General features: G+C 42.9%; 1 protein-coding gene across 4 annotated transcripts in view; it reads left to right on the plus strand.

Moving 5' to 3' along the window:
* The window catches only part of enpep (glutamyl aminopeptidase), a 38,761-nt gene that overhangs the window by 11,765 nt on the left and 1,891 nt on the right, over nt 1–25,105 (plus strand). For 2 of the 4 annotated variants that reach the window (XM_061795319.1, XM_061795320.1), the window contains 8 exons: nt 13,911–14,047; nt 14,662–14,717; nt 14,802–14,952; nt 15,184–15,263; nt 15,412–15,516; nt 15,661–15,834; nt 16,334–16,474; nt 19,535–19,616. In XM_061795319.1, coding sequence (XP_061651303.1) covers nt 13,911–14,047; nt 14,662–14,717; nt 14,802–14,952; nt 15,184–15,263; nt 15,412–15,516; nt 15,661–15,834; nt 16,334–16,474; nt 19,535–19,616 — 926 coding nt within the window. Of the gene's footprint in view, nt 1–13,910; nt 14,048–14,661; nt 14,718–14,801; nt 14,953–15,183; nt 15,264–15,411; nt 15,517–15,660; nt 15,835–16,333; nt 16,475–16,546; nt 16,697–19,534; nt 19,617–25,105 lie in introns of all 4 variants that reach the window. The other 2 variants (XR_009791515.1, XR_009791516.1) reach the window with 2 other exon arrangements.

Below are 25,105 nucleotides of genomic sequence, written 5' to 3' on the forward strand. Positions count from 1 at the left end.
TATCAACCTCCAATAAAGAATACATACGGTTCCTCTATGGGGGTAATTGCTGTGGTAATTAATCTACTGATTAAAGCCCAAATGCATGGGATACAACAACATCCACACAATGTCAGATTTTGTATTTACCAAAAACGTCCATCCAGCTGTCCCACAAGGAGTGTTGATTGAGGGTCCGTAGACCATCGATGGCTCTGGTCAAGCTGCCATCTGAAGCAGTATTGTTTGTTCTCCAAACATACCGCAAACACCTCCCTCTCTTGCGAGGAGCATGTCGACAGCTATGCGGTTTTGGAACGTCCTTGAGCTGCTCATTCACAGCTTCCAACCCACTCTGAGTCCATCCATCCATCCATTTTATGAGCCGCTTCTCCTCACTAGGGTCGCGGGCGTGCTGGAGCCTATCCCAGCTGTCATCGGGCAGGAGGCGGGGTACACCCTGAACTGGTTGCCAGCCAATCGCAGGGCACATAGGACAACCATTCCCACTCACAGTCATGCCTACGGGCAATTTAGAGTCTCCAATTCATGCATGTTTTTGGGATGTGGGAGGAAACCGGAGTACCCGGAGAAAACCCACGCAGGCACGGGGAGAACATGCAAACTCCACACAGGCGGGGCCGGGGATTGAACCGGGGTCCTCAGAACTGTGAGGCTGACGCTCTAACCAGTCGGCCACCGTGCCGCCCCACTCTGAGTCCAATTTCCTAATCTCTGTACATTGAAGTGGTTATAGTTTATCCCATCAACATTTTTATTAATTGTACACCACCAGCATATGAAGTATTCAAATCCTCCTGCAACTTGGTCAGCTAATTTGTATTGATTAGGAACCCCACAAGGAACACCTATGGTGTCGATGTATGTTTTATGTTGGATCATTTTGCCTCTGCCAGGATAAATCTCTTTTTTGTCTATGTTCTAGATTGGACAAAAACATTGGTGCCCTTTCCATGAAATCTTGAACAGGCATAGGGTATACTGACACATGCAATATCAAAGAGATAATAGCGCACAATCCAGATATATCTTTAGGTATTCTATCAAACAGTCTATCATCTCCGCACCACCACCAGATGTCGCTCCGTGATACTGGCATAAACTTTGGTCCGACTTTTAAGGTTACTTTACACTGTGTGTCGTTCAGTGGTCCTAATTTTTTGCCTTTACTAATCATGTTTATACAAGTAAAATTATTCGGTGCTACTAAAGTAGAAAACATTGGTTTGTGTTTATTTGCTTTTGTTACGGGATATATAGGATCCCATGATTTACACCTCTCAGTTGGTACAGTAGCGTTCATTAATGGAATAATACAATCTTGTGATAATTGTGCCGGAACTATGGCAAAGGCCTGGGACCCATGCAAACCACACAATCTTTTCTCTTTACATTTGCTGCTTGTTCCACCAATAGTAACCAATTGTTATTTTGTCCTGAAACTCCTGTGACAACAAGGAACCAATCATCAGTAGTTGTGTTGTTAACCATTAAAATGTGTCCACCTTTCTTTGAAGTTTTCAATGGCATTTCTGGTTTAACACGGTTCCCATAACACAATGCTACTCGGAATTGGGGATCTTTTCCGCCAGAATATGCCCACAAGCTCATCATCAAACACACTGGGTGACTTGATTTGTATTTCAATATTAAACTATAGGCCGTTTTGCTTATGTTAAACTTCTTTCGATGTTCTTTTGCTGTTTTAGTGACCAACTGGACCAATCATAACCTGTTTCACCAATGATGTGTTCCCATCCAAAGCCTATAGTTGCATACCAGTCATATCCAAATCCCCAATTCTTCCCATTCTCTTGAGCATCATTGGTGAGAGCTGCATATGGAAATATGATTAAAGCAGTTTGATTTTGGGGGGCACAAAATATTAAACCGGTTTGCCGCATTTGGAGGCCATGCCCACAGTTCTGATCATCAGCTGTACTCCTTTTGATACGAGTTAATGATTAAAAATGTTCCATTATTGGGTTCGTCATATTGGTCCAGCTGGTAGGTGATTTTCTATCTAAAACATTGGTTGTATTATTTAGGGTGGGACGTCCCATGTACCACATAAAAAAAAACAACACCATAGTAGCCAAAGTTGCTACGTAACAACTTATCGAATCTCGTAACCAACGTGGGTGTGCCATTCTGCTGAGTTCTCACTAAACGGGTTGGTGTCTTTTTTCTTCACTGACCAGCAAGCGTTTTCAGAATCTATACATCTGCTCCCGCTCCGTTATCAGACTTTTGCTCACCTTCCCTATTTGAGTACTCAGCTGAAATGACTCTTTTACAGTGTGTTAAATGAACCCACGTATTTCTTTCTGCTATTTTTAGGGCTGTTGGAGTTGTCAATAACACTTGATACGGTCATTTCCACTTTGGTGAATGCCAGTGCTTCTTTTTGATGCTTCGAATTAGGACCCAGTCTCCTGGTCCAACCAACTTGGTTTCCTGCTGGGAAACATGTTTACTTTCAGCAGATACTTTTAAATCATTTTGTTTCTCTAACAACTTTCTCATGTAATCAGCTAAGTTTGTTTCGTCATCAAGTTCCCATTTTTATTTAAACAACGGAAGTCGATAAGGTCTTCCAAACAATGTTTCGTAAGGTGTTAAACCTGTGATGCTTGTAATGTTGATGTACATTTTAACGAGGTCGAGACACTGTCCATGACCTTCCTGTCTCTTCCATACATTTTTTCAGTCTATTTTTTATTGTCCCATTCATTATTTCCACGAGACCTGCACTCTGAGGGTGGTAAGCACAATGGTTTTTCAAATTGATGTGGAACATAGTTCCTATTTTATTGATTATTTGATTTACAAAATGAGTCCCATTATCGCTGTAAATGGTTTCAGGTATGCCATATCTTGGAATGATGTCTTTACATAGTGCTTTTGCCACCGTCAGAGCATCAGGTGATTTTGTTGGGAATTTTTCGATCCATTTAGAAAATGCATCTATGATAACCAAACAGTACTTCTTTCCCTCACTTTGACTTAATTCTATGTAATCCATGTGAATGCATTGGAAGGGGTATGTAGGCACTCGGAATTTACCTCTAGTAGGTCGCAATTGCCCTTGCAGATTATGTCGTGCACAGATCATGCATGCTCTACAATAATTCTTTGAATATAAATTGAAACCATAGGTTGTAAAGTAGTCACTGATGGTGTAGTGGTACACTCCCCTGACTTTGGTGCAGGCAGCGTGGGTTCAGTTCCCACTCAGTGACGGTGTGAATGTGAGTGTGAATGGTTGTCCGTGTCTATATGTGCCCTGCGACTGACTGGCGACCAGTTCAGGGTGTAGTCCGCCTTTCGCCCGAAGTTAGCTGGGATAGGCTCCAGCGTCCTGCGACCCTAACCAGGATAAGCGGTGTTGAAAATGGATGGGTTGTAAAGTGTCGATGTATCTGTGCCACCATCCCTCCGGTTGAGACATGTGATACACCATGGCTCAATATAGCAGCCCATTTGAATAGGTTCTTTGGAAGTATTTGTTTCCCTTCTGTGCTAATGTAAATTTCATTTTGTAGTTTTCCACCTTGTTTTTCCCGATAATTGTGTTCTTGTTGTGGACTTTGTCTTTTAGTGTTTGGTCATCTAAGGTTTGTTGTTCAATTTGTTTGTTTGTTTTTACCCTAAAAATGGTTTATAGGCTGCTTCTTTCGTGGCTTTGTCAGCAAATGCGTTTCCTTTAGAAACCTTGTCAGTGCCAGATGTATGTGCAACACATTTACAAATTGCCACTTTTCGTGGATGTTGTACTGCGTGTAATAATTGATTAAGTAATTCAGCATGTGTTACTGGCTTCCCTGTTGACGTAATCCTGTCTCTGTTATCCCAATATTGCGCAAACACATGAACTGCGGAATACGCATATTGGCTATCAGTATAGATTGTAACATCTTTATTTATCATTAGTTTGCATGCCTCGGTTAATGCTACTAATTCAGCAGCTTGTTCAGCCAATTCCTGACAATCATGCTGCGTGCCTTCATCAGGTAAGGGTATTAGTGTGGCTGGATTTAAGGTTGTGCATCGCTCAACAGTCAAGTGTGGTTGTGACAGCAAGATGGCCATGCAAGATAAATGTCTTGCAGGTGATAAAAACGCCATATTCGTTTGCAATAGGAGAGCGGACACTGTATGTGGGACCTTAAGAGTTAATGGATGAAATAACACAATTGTGGAACTGCTCTCTACTGCCATCGAAGCTGCCACAACTGCTCTGACATAATGCGATAATGCACACGTCACGCTGTCCAATGTAGTCGAAAAATAAGCCTATGGTCTTAGCTTATCACCGTATTGTTGTGAAAGTACGGAGGTCATGTAATAGCTTTTAGAATCTACCATTTGAATGAATGTTTTATCATTAAATTTGGAAGGCCCAGCGCAGTACTGGACACCAAATGTTGTTTAATGTCACAGAAGGCCTTTTCTGCCTCTGTACTCCATTAAACAGGTGATGTCATTTTAAGGTTGTCTTCATACATTAATTTTGACAATGGTGCATAGTTTGGAGTCCATGCTCTACAATAATTTGTCAGACCTAAAAATGATTATTATATGTTTCTTCGTCTGTGGTTTAGGGTTTTTTAAGACTATAGCTTTCCTGTCTTCTAATATAGTCCTTCCTCCTACACTTAAATTATGGCCTAGATATTTGACTTGCCTTTTACACCATTGCAATTTATTTTTGTTAACTTTATGTCCCTCTTCTGCGAGAGGATGCAGTAAGGCTAATTAATCTTTGCATGTCTCTCCATCTGGAGTTGCCAGGAGAACATCATCTACATGTAGTAAAATTTGGCTCCCTCCTGGGGGAGTGAATTTAGACATGCGTGTTGTCATAACTTGTGAATAAATGGTTGGACTTTCACAGTAACCTTGCGGTAATCTAGTAAATGTATATTTTTTGCCCTCAAATGTAAATGCAAACCAAAATTGACTGTTCTTTTCTATTGGTACAGAAAAGATTGCATTACTTATGTCCACTACTGTAAACACAGTAGCGTCTGGTCTTAATGAATTTAACAATGTGTGTGGATCTGGTACGCATGCTGCTCTCTGTATTACTGCAGTATTTACTGCCTGTAAGTCTCCAACCCACTGAAGGTGGGGCCTTTTTTCGGGAAAAATGGGTGTGTTACATGGTGATTCTGGACACTCCACTATAACTCCTGCCTTAATTAGTGCTTCAATTACCAGTTTGATTCCTTCATGTGCATCTGGTTTTAATGGATATTGACGAATGCATTGTCTATATTCTGTTTTGGGTCAAGTTTGTACTGGTAAAATGATTCCTGCCGTGACTTTTGCTTCATTGTCTGAGTACAGATAATCTACAGTAATTTTATCAGGTGTCGCATGTCGTAACTTTTTTTTATATCCTGGGTCTGGCCCTGGTGTGTTTTTGTACCACAGAGTTATATGCAGCTCATCAACTTTTTTATTGTCTTCTACTTCCGTTATAAGCTGCAAGGCTGCAGACAACAGGGCTTTTCCCATGTTTAACGGTGGTTTGTCTGAGATATCGATTGTGTAATAGAATGTGATTTCTCTGCTTTCCAGTGTCACATAGAGGTCCTCTTTTTTTAATTCATGTAATATTTATATTGATATAATTCATATCAATATTTCCATTTGATGATGGAATGAGGACAAGTCCGAGTTGGAATAAGCCATCTCTTCCCAACAAATTCACAGGGCACTCCGGGACTTTGAAAATGGGCATTCTACAAGATCTCCCCTGAGAGTCTGTAATCCACACAGGCTCAAGTTCCATGGCAAAAGTAATTTGCCCATTTGCAGATCTAACTATTGCCTTATGTCCCGATAGTTTGGAACCTGGAATCTTTTCCCGACATGCCGTCCTACATGCTCCTGTATCGCAAAGAAATTTCATTTCTTTCCCATTTACTGACAAGGTTATTTCAGGTTTTTCAGTGTCCAAACTCAGAATGTCCTGTAAATTGAAATCCACTTCCTCATTCTCTTTAATGATTACACAAGAGGATTTGTTAAGTTGGGAAGCAGGCTGGCTTAGTCATGCGGTAGTTTGTCCGTATTCTCTTTTATTTCTTTTAGGGCAGTCACGTGCAATGTGGCCTTTCTCTCCACAGCACCAACAGGCTGTATTATCATAACCACCTCGACCTCTACCATATCTTCCTCTCCCACGGCCTCTGCCGCCTCCTCTAAAATTTGCTCCCCCTCTGCCTTGATAGTATATTTCTGCTCCTTTGTTGAGGAAGACGTCTATCTTCTTTTTTTTTGTCCTAACACTCTTTCTGCGCGGAGGGCATGATTAACATATTCCTCCAGAGGGCCAGTTGCTAGGTTTATCCAATGTTTATCTACCCATCTGTTAATGTGTTCTTTCGAATTCGCATGTAAAGCATTTTTTAACTGTTGTTGATAAGGGACGTAAGGATTGACATCCTCATTCAAGCCGCTGTTTGCTTTAAAACAAGCGGTCATTCTAACCCTATATTCTTCAAAAAGTTCATCTTTTTGTTTCACCCTACTAATTTCCGTCTAATTTGCCCTTTTGCGGAACCTGGCTATGGTTCTTTCTATTTAAGCCCTAACTCGATGTTGTAATTCTCTGTCATTATGTGGCATTACAACACCATGGTGTTTTGGGTCCCAATCTCCTCGGCAAAGGTGCCAATCAGGCCCCATTGCAGTCATCGAAGTTTCTGTTACATTTAAATGATAGGACTGTCTAAGATTTTCCATTTCCTCAACAAACTGGACAATGTCTACTTTGTAGGGTGTGATGCCGGCTATGGCCTTTTTCACATTCTCATTAGTCCAGGTCCTATAGACCAAAATAGTTTTTTTGTGGTCCTCTTGTACATTTGGATTTGCCTTTTTCTCTTTTAGACGCCATGTTTAGCCAGAAGAATAAGTCGTCATATCCCTCTTTTTCTATTTGTGATATATTATTTTTATGTCGACACTTTATTTCGTTTCAAAGTTGAACTAATTTTTGCGAATTTAGCTGGCCAGCGAAACCGTATTTGGTTATCCACGTGTTTAAATGTTTTATTTTGGAAGGGTTTTGGAGTTGAACATATTTCCAATCTTTACACGTTAGGCGTTCTTTTGGATCCGTTTTAATGTTATTTTTTCCCATTTTGTGAATTTGGAAGTCAGTTTATTTGCACCTAGAGTGACCTAAATACTGACTTTATTCAAAATGACAGGGTGACAATGAATGTCTGGATTTTGGTAATCCTCAAGCTTCGACCCACACGGGGCGGAGGATTCTTGCATCTGCTTCCAAACCCAGTTGTCACTTACAATCCAGTCTTATACATTCATACTCTTACACATTCACACGATACTCCGCCGTCCTCGCGGAATTTGTCGGACTCCGCCGTCCCTCTATTACTTGCCAGTGACTAGTATTACACAAGGTTTATTCTGCCGCAGAATTCTTCGTCGCGCAATTCACTCACTCTTTAATCCTTTTTCCTAAAAAAAATTTAAAATTTAACTCACCAAAGTCGTCTTCAATCCTATGGATTGTCGTCAACCTTCAGATCCCAGTTGAGGAGAACGAAGACCAGTCCCGGAAAGGGTCTCAATTGCCGTGGCCACGGTCTCTTAACTGGATGTCGACTCCACAACTGGAATCCTCGGGTGTATTGACATCCGGCTCGAAGGACCAATTTAATGTTGGATTTATCTTACCCAACATTATAAAAAATAGACACAAAAGGAATGAAGACGCTGGTTTCTTTTTCTCATGAGGAGGGCGTATGGGAGATTGTTCAGATTACAGCCTCTCATCACGCTCTAAACAATCTCTCCCGTCGCTCCTGTATTTATTTGAAATAGGGAGGTTTTACAAGACATAACGTACTAAGCTACAAGACACAACACACTAAGGGTAGGGTTTCTAGGTGAAGACATGGGACCAACACCTGCCACATCCCGGCCACGTCCTTGGTCAAGGCGCCCTTCTCTCTGATGATTCCTGGTGAATCATCTTCTTGAAGACGAGACATCTTCCTTTCTCAAAATCGTCCATAATACTTATGCAAGCTAAGCAAATAAATGATGACTTCTACAATATATTTAACACACACCAACACTCAGGCTAGAGTTGTCCTATCTCGCCTACTGTATGTGCATGAACAGATGAAGCCTTCTAGGCTGAGAGTCAAAACGTCTTCTAAGACAATCGGAACAATCCATTTGCAGTCGAGTCATTGCCCTGAGAATGAAATAACCTGGATAATTGAAACTATACACAGAAACCTTTAATATATTAATTCTTTAAGAAATGTAGCACTGAATATTTAAATACAGAAAATTCTTAATTTACGTGGGATAAAACCCTTGAGATGCAACATCTTGTTTTTCGTAAGGGGTCCCACACAATAACACGGTGGTTCTTAACCTTGTTGGAGATAATGAAGCCCACAGTTCAATACGTACAAATTTTCGAAATAATAAATCTAAATAAATTGTGTTGTTGCTTATTCCAAATACCATACAAAACATCCATCCATCCATCCATTTTCTGAGCCGCTTCTCCTCGCTAGGGTCGCGGGCGTGCTGGAGCCTATCCCAGCTGTCATTCGGCAGGAGGCGGGGTACACCCTGAACTGGTTGCCAGCCAATCGCAGGGCACATAGAAACAAACAACCATTCGCACTCACAGTCATGCCTACGGGCAATTTAGAGTCTCCAATTAATGCATGTTTTTGGGATGTGGGAGGAAACCGGAGTGCCCGGAGAAAACCCACGCAGGCACGGGGAGAACATGCAAACTCCACACAGGCGGGGACGGGGATTGAACCCCGCACCTCAGAACTGTGAGGCTGACGCTCTAACCAGTCGGCCACCGTGCCGCCCCATACAAAACATTGGTATATAATTTATTTTTGTACAAAGTGAACAAATGCTTCAGTTGCACACAAAACAACTGAGTTCAAAGAATAAAAACAATAAAATATAAATTTCACAGAAAAACATAACTCAATGAATATTTACTTCCAATCAATGTGCCTTTGGCTTTTACCTAACAGACACAAGTTCAGAAATGTGCGGCTTCACTTTGGCAAGGCTTGTGTCATTTTGATACAAAATTCATCCATCCATCCATCCATCCATCCATCCATCTTCTACCGCTTATCCGAGGTCGGGTCGCGAGGGCAGTAGCTTTAGCAGGGACGCCCAGACTTCCCTTTCCCCAGCCACTTCATCCATCTCTTCCGGGGGGATCCCGAGGCGTTCCCAGGCCAGCCGAGAGATGTAGTCTCTCCAGCGTGTCCTAGGTCATCCGCGGGGTCTCCTCCCGGTGGGACGTGCCCGGAACACCTCACCGGGGAGGCGTCCGGGAGGCATCCGAATCAGATGCCCCAGCCACCTCATCTGGCTCCTCTCGATGTGAAGGAGCAACGGCTCTACTCTGAGATCCTCCCGGATAACCGAGCTTCTCACACTATCTCTAAGGGAGAGCCCGGACACCCTGCGGAGGAAACTCATTTCGGCCGCTTGTATCCGGGATCTCGTTCGACCCACAGCTCGTGACCATAGGTGAGGGTAGGAACGTAGATCGACCGGTAAATCGAGAAATTCGCCTTTCGGCTTAGCTTCTTCTTTACCACAACAGACCGATACAAAGTCCGCATCATTGCAGACGCTGCACCGATCCGCCTGTCGATCTCCCGTTCCATTCTTCCCTCACTAGTGAACAAGACCCCAAGATACTTGAACTCCTCCACTTGGGGCAGGATCTCATCCTCGACCTGGAGAGGGCACGCCACCCTTTTCCGACTGAGGACCATGGTCTCAGATTTGGAGGTGCTGATTCTCAAAATTCTTCCTTTTTTTTTATTTTTATGTCTGCCATCTGCACAAATAGTTGCTCGCAAAGTCGTAATGTTGCACAATGTTGTAACAAACGGTATGCAGCCATTGATCGTCAAACGGAGCGTGACGTCACAAATCATACGAGTGGGATGAACAGAACAAACACACACACTCAGTGTGTTTATTTGTCTTGGCCTCCACTGAACCCCTGGGGTTCCATCAAATCCAGGTTAAGAACCACTGCAATAAATGAAATAAATGCAAGAAACAGGGCAATCCAAAATACAATACAAGACTAAAATTAATAATTTTCCTCCCACATCCCAAAAACATGCGTGGTAGGTTAATTGAAGACTTTAAATTGCCCGTAGGTGTGAATGTGAGTGTGAATGGTTGTTTGTTTCTATTAGCCCTGCGGTTGTCTGGCGTCCAGTTTTGGATGCACCCTGCCTCTTGCCCAGAATCAGCTGGGATAGGCTCCAGGACACCCGCGACCCTAGTGAGGATAAGCGGTATGGAAAATGGATGGAGGAATAATAATAATAATAATTAAATAATCAAATAAAAATAAATAAGTAAACAAAGTATTTTTAACAGTTAAATGACTGAGGCTTTCTTGGCAATTTATTTAGTGACAAAGGGGACTGTGAAAGGAAACAGCCAGAACTCGGTAGCGTGTAATTAATGGATACGGAACAACATTTATTCAAACAAGGGAAAATTAAAAGTAAGTAAATAAATAAAATTTAAAAAACGTACATGGGCAAATACTTATGAGGGTTCATGACTCGATAACAGCAGCTAAAATTAATAATGAATCCACAGAAAACCACAAACTGATTTTTTTTTAATGAAAGATACAGGGCATGAATAATGGAGGGTAAAGGGGAAAAAAAGGAAAGATGTGGTTGGTATCAAATCATGTTCACTATGTTTGATAAATGGATGTACAGTCCCCTCCAAAGGTATTGAAACGCCAAGATCAATTTCTTTGTTTTTGTTGTATACTGAAGACATTTGGGTTTCAGATCAAAAGATGAATATGAGACAAAGGTTCAGAATTCCAGCTTTTATTTCATGGTAATTACATTGAGATGTGTTAAAGAACTCAGAACAGAGCACCTTTTGTTTCAAGCTACCCACTTTTCAAGTGAGCAAAAGTATTGGAACAGACATTAAATTAACTTGAAGTGAATAACATTGTGGCGGCACGGTAGACGACTGGTTAGAGCATCAGCCTCGCAGTTCTGAGGACCAGGGTTCAATCCCCGGCCCCGCCTGTGTGGAATTTGCATGTTCTCCCAGTGCCTGCGTGGGTTTTCTCCGGGCACTCTGGTTTCCTCCCACATCCCAAAAACATGCATGAATTGAAGACTCTAAATTGCCCATAGGTGTGAATGTGAGTGTTAATGGTTGTTTGTTTGTATGTGATCTGCGATTGGCTGGCAACCAGTTCAGGGTGTACCCCGCCTCCTGCCCGATGATAGCTGGGATTGGCTCCAGCACGCCCGCGAAGTGAGGAGAAGCGGCTCAGAAAATGGATGGATGGATGAATAACATTGAATATTTGGTGGCATAAACCTAACTTGCAACAGCTGCATCAAACCTGTGATCCAATGACTTCACTCGACTGTTGCAGTCTTCATTTGAAATCCAGGCCTTTATTGCAGCCTCTTTCAGTTCTTGTATGTTTCTGGGGGTTTCTCCCTTTAGTCTCCTCTTCAGGAGGTAAAATGGATGCTCTATTGGGTTAAGGTCCAAGAAGTGACTTGGCCAGTCTAAGACCTTCCACTTTTCCCCCCTGATGAAGTACGTTGTTGTGTTGACAGTGTGTTTTAAGTCATTGTCTTGTTACATGATGAAGCTTTTCCTGATTAGTTTAGATAAATTTTTCTGTAAATTGCCAGAAAAAATGGTTTTGTAAACTTCAGAAATCATTCTGCTGCTACAACCAGAGAGCCCACCAGCAGGGGACCAAACCAGGGGGATGCCACCGACCCCCCCAGGACCCAGGGACGTCCCCAGCCCAACCAAACCGCCCCGACCAGCCCCAAAGGGGGAAGACAAATGTGAAAACCCACCACCCACCCTATTACTATGGTTACAAGGTCCCCGACTGGCAACCATTATCCCTGCACCATGATCGTGTGGTAGGGTGTCGTGCATTAAAATTGGGGAGACTGGTGCGGGATAGGGGAGACGTCACCCCCACCCAGGCCAACCAGCTCCCCAAAGGATGTGCGAATGTATGTGGTGCATTAAAAATCCGCGGGGGGAAAAGCATGGCGGGCCAGAGAGCAGGCCGGTGTGCGGGTACATCTGGCCGAGTGTCCTCCCTTGCCCGACACTGCCCTCCCCCCACATATGGGTGTATGATCCATTAAAACTGAAGGACCGGCAGGGCAGAGAAGGGGGGGGGGGGGGTCGACCAGACCGGAAACCAGCACAGCTGTGCCAGAACCCTGCCCGGCGCCCGTCCCAAGATGCCCAGTGCCAGTCCCTCAGGGGATCCTGAATGAGATGGAAATGTGCCCAATGTGTGGAGTATCTACAGTGTGAGTACTAAAAATGTGCGGTGTGTGAAGTAAGAGGCTAGGCTCCTGCGGGTCCGGCCCGGCCCGACCGGCTGGCCAACCACAGAGAAAAGTCACCCCTCTCCAGCTAATTCCTCCCCTCCACCCATCTCCATCTGACCATCTCCCAGTGACCAGAACAGGGCCTAGAAGGCAGGCCCATCCAAGGCAGGAGGTGCTGACACCCTACCATAAGCCCCAAGTCAGCCGGGGACCCCACACAGCCCGAGGGAGAGAGGGGTGACAACCACAGTGGAGCGCACCAGGGAGAAGGAAGAGGAGGACACTGGCCCAGGATGCAGCAGCATGGCCCCTAAGCCCCCACCCGGAGACCAGGACGAGACCCCCGGAGCGGCGCCAGCGGGCACCTCCCCGGCACCCAGGGACGGAGAGCAGCCGGGACCGGCACTCCTCAGAAGGGCAACACGGACATAACCAGACCGAAAAGGAGGAGAGGGAAACAGGCCCAGCATCCCCAGAGGCCCACATCACAGATCAAGAAGGATAGGTGTGGATGCAAGTGGATGCAAGTGACCCTATGGCATACATAGGGGTCTAAAATTAGAAGATAAGGTTTGGTCACATTACATTTACATTACACATCACATTACATTAGATTTCAGTATGAAATTCTGAAAGGTTCACCATTTTAATGAAAGGTGACCAACTTTTCTTAAAGTTATCCATTGGCTTATTATGTTTGGCAGAGATATTTTCTAGTGTTATGTACTCTATGACAAGATTTTCCCATTAGTTGGTCAAGTTTTCAAGTTTAACAGTGTTGTTTTTTTAGCGATTGCTAGAAGTAAAAGTATTGGTTGAGCATACCTGTTCGATGTCTGTTGCTCAGTACACCAGTAGTTTCTTTCTTTTTCAGGACATTCCAAATTGTTGTATTGGCTATGCCCAATGTTTGTGCAATAGCTTTCATCAATTTTCCCTTTTCTCTCAGCTTCTCTTTGCTTTGCTCCCATATACAGCTCTCTGGTCTTCATGTTTGCTTAAAAACAAATACAGTTTTTACAGGCGAAACCGAAAGCCAAACACAATCACTATCTAATGTTTAAGCAATCAATCTACTGTAAAAGGCAACACCTGAGCAACTACAAACACCCATCAGTCACATGTTCCGATACTTTTGCTATTTTGAAAAGTGGGTGGCTTCAAAGAAAAGGTCCTCTGTCCTGAGTTGTTTAACACATCTAGATGTAAATACAATGAAATAAAAGCTGGAATTCTGAACTTTTGTCTCATATTCATCTTTTGATCTGAAACCCAAATGTATTCAGTATACAACAAAAACAAAGGAATTGACCTTGCCGTTCCAATATGTTTGGAGGGGACTGAAGAAGAAAAGGCACTTTTTGTATATACTGTACAATATATACTTAATATATTCATTTAACAATACATTTGGGGTAGCAAAGTTCCAAACGAATCCCACCATGCCGATCTAAAGTAACGCTTTCGTTTTCAATCCATGTTTTTCAGAGCACGTTCTAAGTAACTACTCATTTTCAGTGGACGGCCTGCTGAAGATCAACAATGATCACATAGGATTCTACCGAGTCAACCATGATGACCAGATGTGGAACGCGATTAGCCAACAGCTTCAAAACGACTACTTGGTAGATTTACGTCATACGTCTTTTTGGTTTTAGCGATGCCAGTGAGATTTGTGTATAGTGTGTAGAAATCCAGAACAGCTCGCTCACAGACACATTATAAACTGAATAATAGTTAAATTAATATAGATGACACACAAACTCTGTAACACTACTTAAAATCTCAAAGACAGGTTTACAAAAACTTCTTCTTCTCTGATGTCAAAATTGACTGCATCCTACTGACTGGGGTTCTTATATTTTGGTTGCCTCCTTTCACTGCATTACAGGGTCAAAATATTAGAAACATGTCTCAGTCACAAGTTCTGTTTTACCCGATTGCAACCTACAACCACAATAATATAAAAATTGTTAAATGAATACCTCTCTGACAGTGTCAGTCAAAACTCAGCATTATTTTTATAATGGCATTAACCTTCTCACACAGCATTAATGTTGGCATTCTACACCAGTAAATACTAGGACAGATAACAATAATTAAACTGATAAATACAGTAATTTGAAAATGAAAACCCTTCAAGCAATTTGTCGACTTTGATAGTTTAATGATCAGTATTGTCTCAGTGAAGTGCCTGCAGAATTCTTCAAAACCTTTCTTTATTTTCTTTCTCAAACAGGAGTTCGATGCAGCTGATCGCACAAGCTACATTGACGATGTATTTGCTCTAGCAAGGTAAAGCACAGGGCAAAATTACACAGTACAAACAAAATGTAAATGACATGTATGGTAAAATCTTAATTTGATCTCATTGTTCAGGGCAGACGTCATAGATTATGGCCATGCTTTTAACCTTACCATGTATCTAAAAAATGAGCCTCACTACATTGTATGGGACCATGTCGCCTCCTCTATTGCCTATGTTCGGGACATGCTGTCAGGCAATACTGCTCTCTACCCAAAGTTTCAGGTGGGTCACAGATTACATGTATTTAATATATATATATATATATATATATATATATATATATATATATATATATATATATATATATATATATATATATATATATATATATATATATATATATATATATATATATATATAATAGCATCCACAAATCAAATGTTGCATTGGAACTGGGGAGATAGCGGTCACAGGCAAACCTAGTACCATCCTGAATTGCTTCTCTGTTTTTAGAAACTGTTCCGTGATCATGTAAAAGCAATTTCATCTGAACTTGGATGGAATGATGTTGGAACACAGACACAGACAGAGAGGTTTGGCAAGCTCAGCCAGATGATATGTTTAGTGGCTTTTTACATCATATTCATTAGTAACATTATGAGTAACTAGAGTTATCACTCTGATGTGACCAAGTGTGACTGTTTATGATTATGTCAAGTTATTGGTGGCTTTTTCTATCAGGTTACTGCGGGAGACTGTGCTCAGCATTGCTTGTCAAATGGAAGATCAGATTACATTGAATGAAGCGTCAGACATTTTTGATCAATGGATTAATGGAAGCATCAGGTTTGTAGAACTGTAAAAACCCACTACAAACTAACAAGGCTAACTCATTCTTTGTGATATGATCATGATTCTTTTAAGAATGATTATCTGCCAATGGTTCAATAAAAAGAGATAACAGTAACAACAATTAATTTTCTTTTCCAGCAATGTAGCAGTAAACCTGAGGTTGCTAGTTTATCGTTATGGCATGAAAAACTCGGGCACTGAAGCAAAGTGGAACATCATGTTTCAGAGATACAAGAACACCTTCTTGGCTCAGGAGAAAGACAAGTTGCTGTATGGACTGGCTTCTGTACAGGATGTAAATCTTCTTTGGAGGTAATTGAAGAAATCACCATTGGAATTTTTTTATCATTGATCAAATTTAGAAAATTTCTCAACAAACTCTTAACAGTACATCTAAGTAACAATGACTGGATGAAAATTATGATACACATTTACCTTCATGATTAACTTCCTAACAATCTATCAGATAGTCAACTAAGTCAAGAAAGATTAGTTGCACGAGCACGAAATGATGATATAGACTCATTGATGAAGATGCTTATTTCTAACTTTGGAAAGAAATATGTCCTTTCCAACCAAGTGGTTTTCTGTTGTCTGAAGTTACAAAGTCTTTTAACAAATATGGCTGCCTTTCCCCCTATACTATGTCGTATTATTTGGTATTATTAGTGTAAATTCAATAGAATTACTGTATATTCAATAAATATTTGAATTATAACTTAAAAACACGTTAGTAAATTGAATCAAGAATCGCTTGTGTGTAATGTGTACAGTTAAAATCAGATACTAAAAAATCTACTTTGGCAAACAGGCTCCTCGAAGCCTCTAAAGATAAGAATGTGGTGAGAACCCAAGATCTGTTCGCTTTGGTGAGATATGTGTCCTACAACCCGATGGGTCAGACCATGGCCTGGGACTGGACCACACTCAACTGGGAATACCTGGTTAACAGGTCAGTGCGACACAACTGTCATGTGTGAAAATCCATCCATCCATCCATCCATCCATCCATCCATTTTGTTAGACTGCTTATCCCCATTGCAGGTGAGCGACACAACTGTCATGTATGAAAATCCATCCATCCATCCAGCCGTCCATCTATCTGTCCGTCCGTCCATCCATCCATCCGGGCATCCATCCATCCATTTTTTTAGACTGCTTATCCTCATTGCGGGTGAGCTAAAGCTTATTTGATTACATTTCTGTGATTGACAATGGGCAAAAATAAACACACAATTAAAAAGTAAATAATTTGTTTAGGGTGCATTAGTTTCCCTTACAGATTGCTAAGAGTTACTGTACTATAATCAACCAATCAAACTTTATTTGTACAGCACTTTTCATACATACAATGCAACCCAAAGTGCTTTACATGAATTCAAATGAACCCTCCAACAACTTGTCCACAAGGACAGAGATAGACACACGCATACTTGTTAAAAACACAATACCGAAATGACCTAAGAAACCTGAGGTTGGGCACAGAGTATCCAGGTTAGGAACTGTGATCTCAAGGAGCCATCTGCACCTAGGCCCTACCATAGGGTTGGGGACACAGACCACCAGCATGGAGCCCCCAGTGCAGCAGCGCAGCATGTACCTGCACACACAGCGCCTCCCTCATTCCAAAGTAGTAGGTTAATTGACGACTCTAAATTGCCTGTAGGTGTGAATGTGAATGGTTGTTTGTCTATGTGTGCCCTGCGATTGACTCACGACCACTTCAGTGTGTACCCTGCCTCTGGATGGATGGATGGATGGATGGATAATATTAATAAAAATAATCATAGTAAATTAGCTAATTCAATGAATCCCACCCACTTCCGCTACCTTCAGATATAACACATGATTATTAATGGTGACCCAAATGCTTGATATGTTCATAATCATAGCCAGAACAGTGAGATGATCTGTAATCAGAATCAGAATCAGAATCATGTTTATTTGCCAAGTATGTCCAAAAAAAACACACAAGGAATTTGTCTCCGGTAATTGGAGCCGCTCTAGTACGACAACAGACAGTCAATTGACAGAGAACACTTTAGAGACATAAAGACATTGACAAAAAAAAAAAAAAAAAACAGTCACTGAGCAACTAGCAAAGGTTGCTACTTGTCTGGTAATGCCGGTACATTTATTTATTTATTTTTTGACAATTGTGCAAAAAGATGCAGAGTCCTCTAGCACTGAGAGCACTTTGAATGACTAATATTGCAATAGTCCGGTGCAATGACCATTGTGCAAAGGGCCCCGAGACTTCAAGTGTATGCCGTTTAAAGTGACGAGTCGTGCGATAATCTGGGCCAATGTTGATTGTTGATTGGATGGGGGAGGCTACCTCATCCACATGCAGCATCAGCACTGGGGCGCCCCAAGGTTGTGTCCTCTCTCCGCTGCTCTTCTCTCTCTACACGAACGACTGCACCTCAGCGCACCCGACTGTCAAACTCCTGAAGTTTGCGCACCCCGGTCACCAGCTCTTCCAGCTCCTTCCCTCAGGTAGGCGCTACCGATCAATGCAAACTAGAACTAGCAGACATTCCAACAGCTTCTTCCCTCTTGCGATCAACCTCTTAAACACCTGACCTACAATTCCATTACAACATGCTGGCAATTTTTTGACTTGAGTTCGTTGTCACATTTCTGTGGGGCCAATTATGTATTACTCGTGCACTCACTGTAGTTGTCTTGCCATGCTGCACTATTTGCATATCTGTTGTTGACCAATACTGGCCACTCATGCCAGGGTAGCATCTGCTCCATTTGCACACTGATTGAGGAGTACCTGCAACATTTGCGCAACCAACATTGTCCCAGATTATCGCATGACTCGTCACTTTAAACCGCATACACTCCTTGAAATCTCGGCGCCCTTTGCACAATGGTCATTGCACCGGACTATTGCAATATTAGTCATTCGAACTGCTCTTAGTGCTAGAGGACTCTGCATCTTTTTGTACAATTGTCAACAAAAAAAAAAATTATAATGTACCGGCATTACCAGATAACTAGCAACCCTTTACTGCTCAGTGACTGTTTTTTTGTCAATGTCTTTCTGTCTGCAAAGTGTTCTGTAAATTGACTGTCTGTTGTCGTACTAGAGCGACTCCAACTCCCGGAGACAAATTCCTTGTGTGTTTTTGGACATACTTGGTAAATAAAGATGATTCTGATTCAAGAGCTACAAAAGTTGACAGTATCTGATTCTTAGGCTTCGCTCATGTTTACGTAGAACATATCATATTTGTATAAATAAATTAGTATTTAACTTTTGTCCAAAGACACCAGTCATGAAGAAAAAATAACTGGTTAGCACATCTACCTCACAGTTCTGAGGACCCGGTTTCAAATCCAGCCTTGCCTGTTTTGAGTTTACATGTTCTCCCCATGCCTGCATGGGTACTCCGGGTTCCTCCCACATCCCAAAAACATGCACAGTAGGTTAATTGAAAACTTTAAATTGCCTGTAGGTGTGAATGGCTAGGATGTGACTAGAGTTGTCAGTAAAAGATAACAATGATTTTCTGATAAGCACTAAAGTGAGATTTATACTCTAACATAACAATATGGTACATAACAAAAATTTGAAAACTAAATAACTGTCATGCAGGATCAGTAAATCTTTAATGGATAACGATCGAAGACTGTGAAACAGTAACAATGCACACTACCACTGCAATTGAATTGTCTTAACTCATAAAGAGTAAAGCTGTTAAATGACTTTCCTATGCAGCCAAGGAAGTCAGTGTTGATAACGGTAACATTCACTGTTCCATAAAAAGAATTAAGGCAAAATGCTAATTTGTAGTGGCATCCCTTTCCATTGAAAGGTGCTGTTCCAAACAAGACGCCAATGATCACGTGATGACGTCTTATATTTTATTGCACAGCACAGAATACACTGCACTTCAGGCAACACCATTGTTATCAGACAAGCACCCGTGCGCACATGAGTGATGCTTTTATCTTCCTGTATTCTGTTGATTATTGATGAATTAATTTTCTTTTCCAGATACACTATCAATGATCGGAACCTTGGTCGCCTTTTGAGTCAAATCTCAACCAGCTACAACACAGAGCTACAACTGTGGAAGGTTAGGAATAGTCTATCCAACCTAATTCACAATTTTCATAATTGTTGATAACTGTAAGTATAGAGGCGGCACGGTGGCCGACTGGTTAGAGCGTCAGCCTCACAGTTCTGAGGTGCGGGGTTCAATCCCCGTCCCCGCCTGTGTGGAGTTTGCATGTTCTCCCCGTGCCTGCGTGGGTTTTCTCCGGGCACTCCGGTTTCCTCCCACATCCCAAAAACATGCATTAATTGGAGACTCTAAATTGCCCGTAGGCATGACTGTGGGTGCGAATGGTTGTTTGTTTCGATGTGCCCTGCGATTGGCTGGCAACCAGTTCAGGGTGTACCCCGCCTCCTGCCCGATGACAGCTGGGATAGGCTCCAGCACGCCCGCGACCCTAGTGAGGAGAAGCGGCTCAGAAAATGGATGGATGGATGTAAGTATAGAAAAGAAATACAGCAACAGTGCTTTTAGCCAGACAGTTGACAGAGTTTTTGTTTTCCATTTTGTCAAAGTTCTTTAAACCTTGGGCTGTATCAAAGTGACAACCACAATGATTTCAAAGGCATCATTTGCTTATGGGGCAGCATCATTTCTAAAACCAAAGGTTGTGGGTTTGGTCCCCAGCTCCCTGGTGACTGTTGAAGCATCCTTGAGCAAGAAACTGAACCCTCAATTGCTATCGGTGGGTTACTGTACAATCATAACTATATTCCAGTAATCCTTGTGTGACTGGAAGACTGAGGTGACTGCATAACAATGCGTTGAGCACCTTCAAGCTAGAAAAGTGCTACACAACAGTAGAATCTAACTTTATTGTCACTGTCATTTGTGATATTTGTGAAAATCTGAAAAATAAAGGAATTTACTAGCAAATACACTATATTGCAAAAAGCCTTCGCTCAACTGTCTTGACTCACATAGGAATTTAAGTGGCATCTCATTCGTAATCCTTAGGATTCAGTATGATGTCGATCCACCCTTTGCAGCTACTGTATAACAGCTTCAACTCTTCTGGGAAAGCTGTCCACAACGTTTAGGAGTATGTTTATGCAAATTTTTGACCATTCACCCAGAAGCGCATTTCACACGTTGAGCTGGATGAGTAGGCCTGGCTGTCAGTCTCTGTTCTAATTAATCCCAAAGGTGTTCTATCGGGTTGAGAATGCAGCCCTATGGGGGGCACAAGTCAGTGCAAACTGTAGGCCGGTCCCAAGCCCGGATAAATGCAGAGGGTTGCGTCAGGAAGGGCATGCGGCTTAAAACTTTGCCAAATAAATATGAGCGTTCATCCAAAGAATTCCATACCGGATCGGTCTTGGCCCGGGTTAACAACGTCCGCCACCGGCGCCGTCAACCTGCGGGGCACCGTTGGAAATTCAGCTAGTGTGGGTCAAAGTCAAAGAAGAAGACGAGGTGGAAAGCAGGTTCTTCGGCAGAAAGAGAAGAGGAAAGCACAGAGCCTAGAACTGAATGTGGGGACTTTGAATGTTGGGACTATGACAGGAAAATCTCGGGAGTTGGTTGACATGATGATTGGTTGACATGATGATTAGGAGAAAGGTTGATATATTGTGTGTCCAGGAGACCAGGTGGAAAGGCAGTAAGGGGCAAGAAGTTTAGGGGCAGGGTTTAAATTATTTTACCATGGTGTAGATGGGAAGAGAAATGGAATCGGGGTTATTTTAAAAGAAGAGTTGGCTAAGAATGTCTTGGAGGTGAAAAGAGTATCAGATCGAGTGATGAGGCTGAAATTTGAAATTGAGGTTGTTATGTGTAATGTGATTAGTGGCTATGCCCCACAGGTAGGATGTGACCTAAAGGTGAAAGAGAAATTCTGGAAGGAGCTAGACGAAGTAGTTTTGAGCATCCCAGACAGAGAGAGAGTCTTAATTGGTGCAGATTGTAATGGACATGTTGGTGAAGGTAATAGGGGTGATGAAGAAGTGATGGGTAAGTACGGCATCCAGGAGAGGAACTTGGAGGGACAGATGGTGGTGGACTTTACAACAAGGATGCAAATGGCTGTAGTGAACACTTTTTTCCAAAAGAGGCACAAATATAGGGTGACCTACAAGAGCGGAGGTAGAAGCACGCAGGTGGATAACATCTTGTGCAGACGATGTAATCTGAAGGAGGTTACCGACTGTAAGGTAGTGGTAGGGGAGAGTGTGGCTAGACAGCATAGGATGGTGGTGTGTAAGATGACTCTGGTGGTGGGGAGGAAGATTAGGAAGACAAAGGCAGAGAAGAGAACCATGTGGTGGAAGCTGAGACAGGACGAGTGTTGTGCAGCTTTACGGGAAGAGGTGATACAGGCTCTCCGTGGACGGGAGGAGCTTCCAGAAGACTGGACCACTGCAGCCAAGGTGATCAGAGAGGCAGGCAGGAGAGTACTTGGTGTATCTTCTGGCAGGAAAGAAGAGAAGAAGACTTGGTGGTGGAACCTCACAGTACAGGAAATCATACAAGGAAAAAGGTTAGCTAAGAAGAAGTGGGACACTGAGAGGACCGAGGAGAGGCGAAAGCAATACATTGAGATGCGACACAGGGCAAAGGTAGAGGTGGCAAAGGCCAAACAAGAGGCATAGGATGACATGTATGGCAGGTTTGACACTAAAGAAGGAGAAAAGGATCTATACAGGCTGGCCAGACAGAGGGATAGAGATGGGAAGGATGTGCAGCAGGTTAGGGTGATGAAGGATAGAGATGGGAATATGTTGTCTGGTGCCAGCAGTGTGCTAGCTATATGGAAAGAATACTTCAAGGAGTTGATGAATGAGGAAAATGAGAGAGAAGGGAGAGTAGAAGAGGCAAGTGTGGTGGACCCGGAAGTAGCAATGATTAGTAAGGGGGAAGTTAGAAAGGCATTAAAGAGGATGAAAAATGGAAAGGCAGTTGGTCCTGATGACATTCCTGTGGAGGTATGGAAGCATCTAGGAGAGGTGGCTGTGGAGTTTTTGACCAGCTTGTTCAATAGAATTCTAGTGCGTGAGAAGATGCCTGAGGAATGGAGGAAAGGTGTGCTGGTACCCAAGAAGAGTGATATGCAGCGTTGTGGTAACTATAGAGGATTAAAGTTGATGAGCCACACAATGAAGTCATGGAAAAGAGTAGTGGAGGCTAGACTCAGGACAGAAGTGAGTATTTGCGAGCAACAGTATGGTTTCATGCCTAGAAAGAGTACCACAGATGCATTATTTCCCTTGGGGATGTTGATGGAACAGTACAGAGAAGGTCAGAAGGAGCTACATTGTGTCTTTGTAGATCTAGAGAAAGCCTATGACAGAGTACCCAGAGAGGAACTGTGGTACTGCATGTGGAAGTCTGGAGTGACAGAGAAGTATGTTAGAATAATACAGGACATGTACGAGGGCAGGAGAACAGCGGTGAGGTGTGCTGTAGGTGTGACAGACGAATTTAAGGTGGACGTGGGACTGCATCAGGCATCAGCCCTGAGCCCCTTCCTTTTTGCAGTGGTGATGGATAAGCTGACAGATGAGGTTAGACTGGAATCCCCGTGGACCATGATGTTTGCAGATAACATTGTGATCTGCAGTGAAAGCAGGGAGCAGCTGGAGGAACAGTTAGAAAGATGGAAGCATGCACTGGAAAGAAGAGGAATGAAGATTAGCTGAAGTAAGACAGAATATATGTGCATGAATGAGAGGGGTGGTGGGGGAAGAGTGAGGCTACAGGGAGAAGAGATAGCAAGGGTGGAGGACTTTAAATACTTGGGGTCAACCATCCAGAGCAATGGTGAGTGTGGTCAGGAAGTGAAGAAACGGGTCCAAGCTGGTTGGAACGGGTGGAGGAAGGTGTCAGGTGTGTTATGTGACAGAAGAGTCTCTGCTAGGATGAAGGGCAAAGTTTATAAAACAGTGGTTAGGCCAGCCATGATGTACGGATTAGAGACAGTGGCACTGAAGAGACAACACAAAGCAGAGCTGGAGGTGGCGGAAATGAAGACGTTGAGGTTCGCTCTCGGAGTGACCAGGTTGGATAAAATTGGAAATGAGCTCATCAGAGGGACAGCCAAGGTTCGATGTTTTGGAGACAAAGTTAGAGAGGGCAGACTTTGATGGTTTGGACAGGTCCAGAGGAGAGATAGTGAGTATATTGGTATAAGGATGGAGCTGCCAGGCAAGAGCTAGAGGAAGACCAAAGAGAAGGTTGATGGATGTCGTGAGGGAAGACATGATGGCAGTTGGTGTTCGAGAGGAGGATGCAGGAGATAGGCTTACATGAAAAGGATGACGCGCTGTGGCGACCCTTAACGGGACACGCCGAAAGGAAAAGAAGAAGAATTTCTATCGAGTTGAGATCAGGACTTTGAGCAGGCCAGTGAAGTTCATCCACACCAGACTCTGTCATCCATATCTTTATGGACCTTGCTTTGTGCACTGGTGCACAGTCATGTTGAAAGTGGAAGGGGCTATCTCCAAACTGTTCCCACAAAGTTGGGAGCATGGAATTGTCGAAACTCTCTTGGCATGCTGAAGCATTCAGATTTCCTTTCACTGGAACTAAGGGTTCCTGAAAGACAACCCCACACCATAATCCCCCCCTCCGCCAAACTTTACACTTGGCACAATGCAGTCAGACAAGTACCGTTCTCCTGGCAACCGCCAAACCCAGATTAACTCAGCAGAAAGTTGCCGACCTCTTAGCAGTATGCACCTCAGCATCCGCTGACCCCACGCCATCAGTTTACGTGGAATTCCACTTTGTAGCTGAGTTGCTGTTGTTCCCAAATGCTTCCATGTCCTTATGGGCAACTGTGGCTCTGTAGGTAGAGCAGGTTGTCTAATGACCGAAGGGTCCCGGGTTCAAATCCTAGCTACGACCACCCGCATGTCGAAGTGTCCTTGTGTGTGTGTGTGTGAGAGTGTGTGAGTGGGTGAATGGGTGAATGTGTGGTTTTGGGCACTGTGATGTTGTATATAAAGTGCTATATAAGTGCAGTCCATTTACCATTTGTAATAGAGCTGACAGTCAACTGTGGAATATATAGGAGAGAATTGGGAGCTGAAATTTCACAACTGTCCTTGTTGCACAGGTGACATCCTTTCACAGTTCCACGCTGGAAGTCACTGAGCTCCTGAGAGCAACCCATTCTTTCACAAATGTTTGTAAAAACATTCTGCATGCATAGGTGCTTGATTTTATACACCTGTGGCCATGAAAATGACTGGAAAACCTGATTCTGATTATTTGGATGGGTGAGCGAATACTTTTGGCAATATAGTGTACCATAGCAACACCTAACTAGTGATCAGTCAGCAAGTTGCATACCATATTTTTGCTGGTAATGTACAAAAATATGTAATTTCAGAATTTTATTAGTTTAGATCGGGGGTCGGCAACCCACGGCTGTCGTAGTGTCCTAGGGCAAGACACTGAACCCTAATTTGCTCCCAGTGGGCCTGTCAGCAGCTGCCTATTGGTGTGTGAAAGGGTGAATGTGAGGCTTTGTAAAGCACTTTGGGCACTGTGATAGTGTAGATAAA

The sequence above is a fragment of the Phyllopteryx taeniolatus genome, chromosome 13, assembly GCF_024500385.1.
Source record: "Phyllopteryx taeniolatus isolate TA_2022b chromosome 13, UOR_Ptae_1.2, whole genome shotgun sequence".
In the NCBI taxonomy this organism is placed as follows: Eukaryota; Metazoa; Chordata; class Actinopteri; order Syngnathiformes; family Syngnathidae; genus Phyllopteryx; species Phyllopteryx taeniolatus.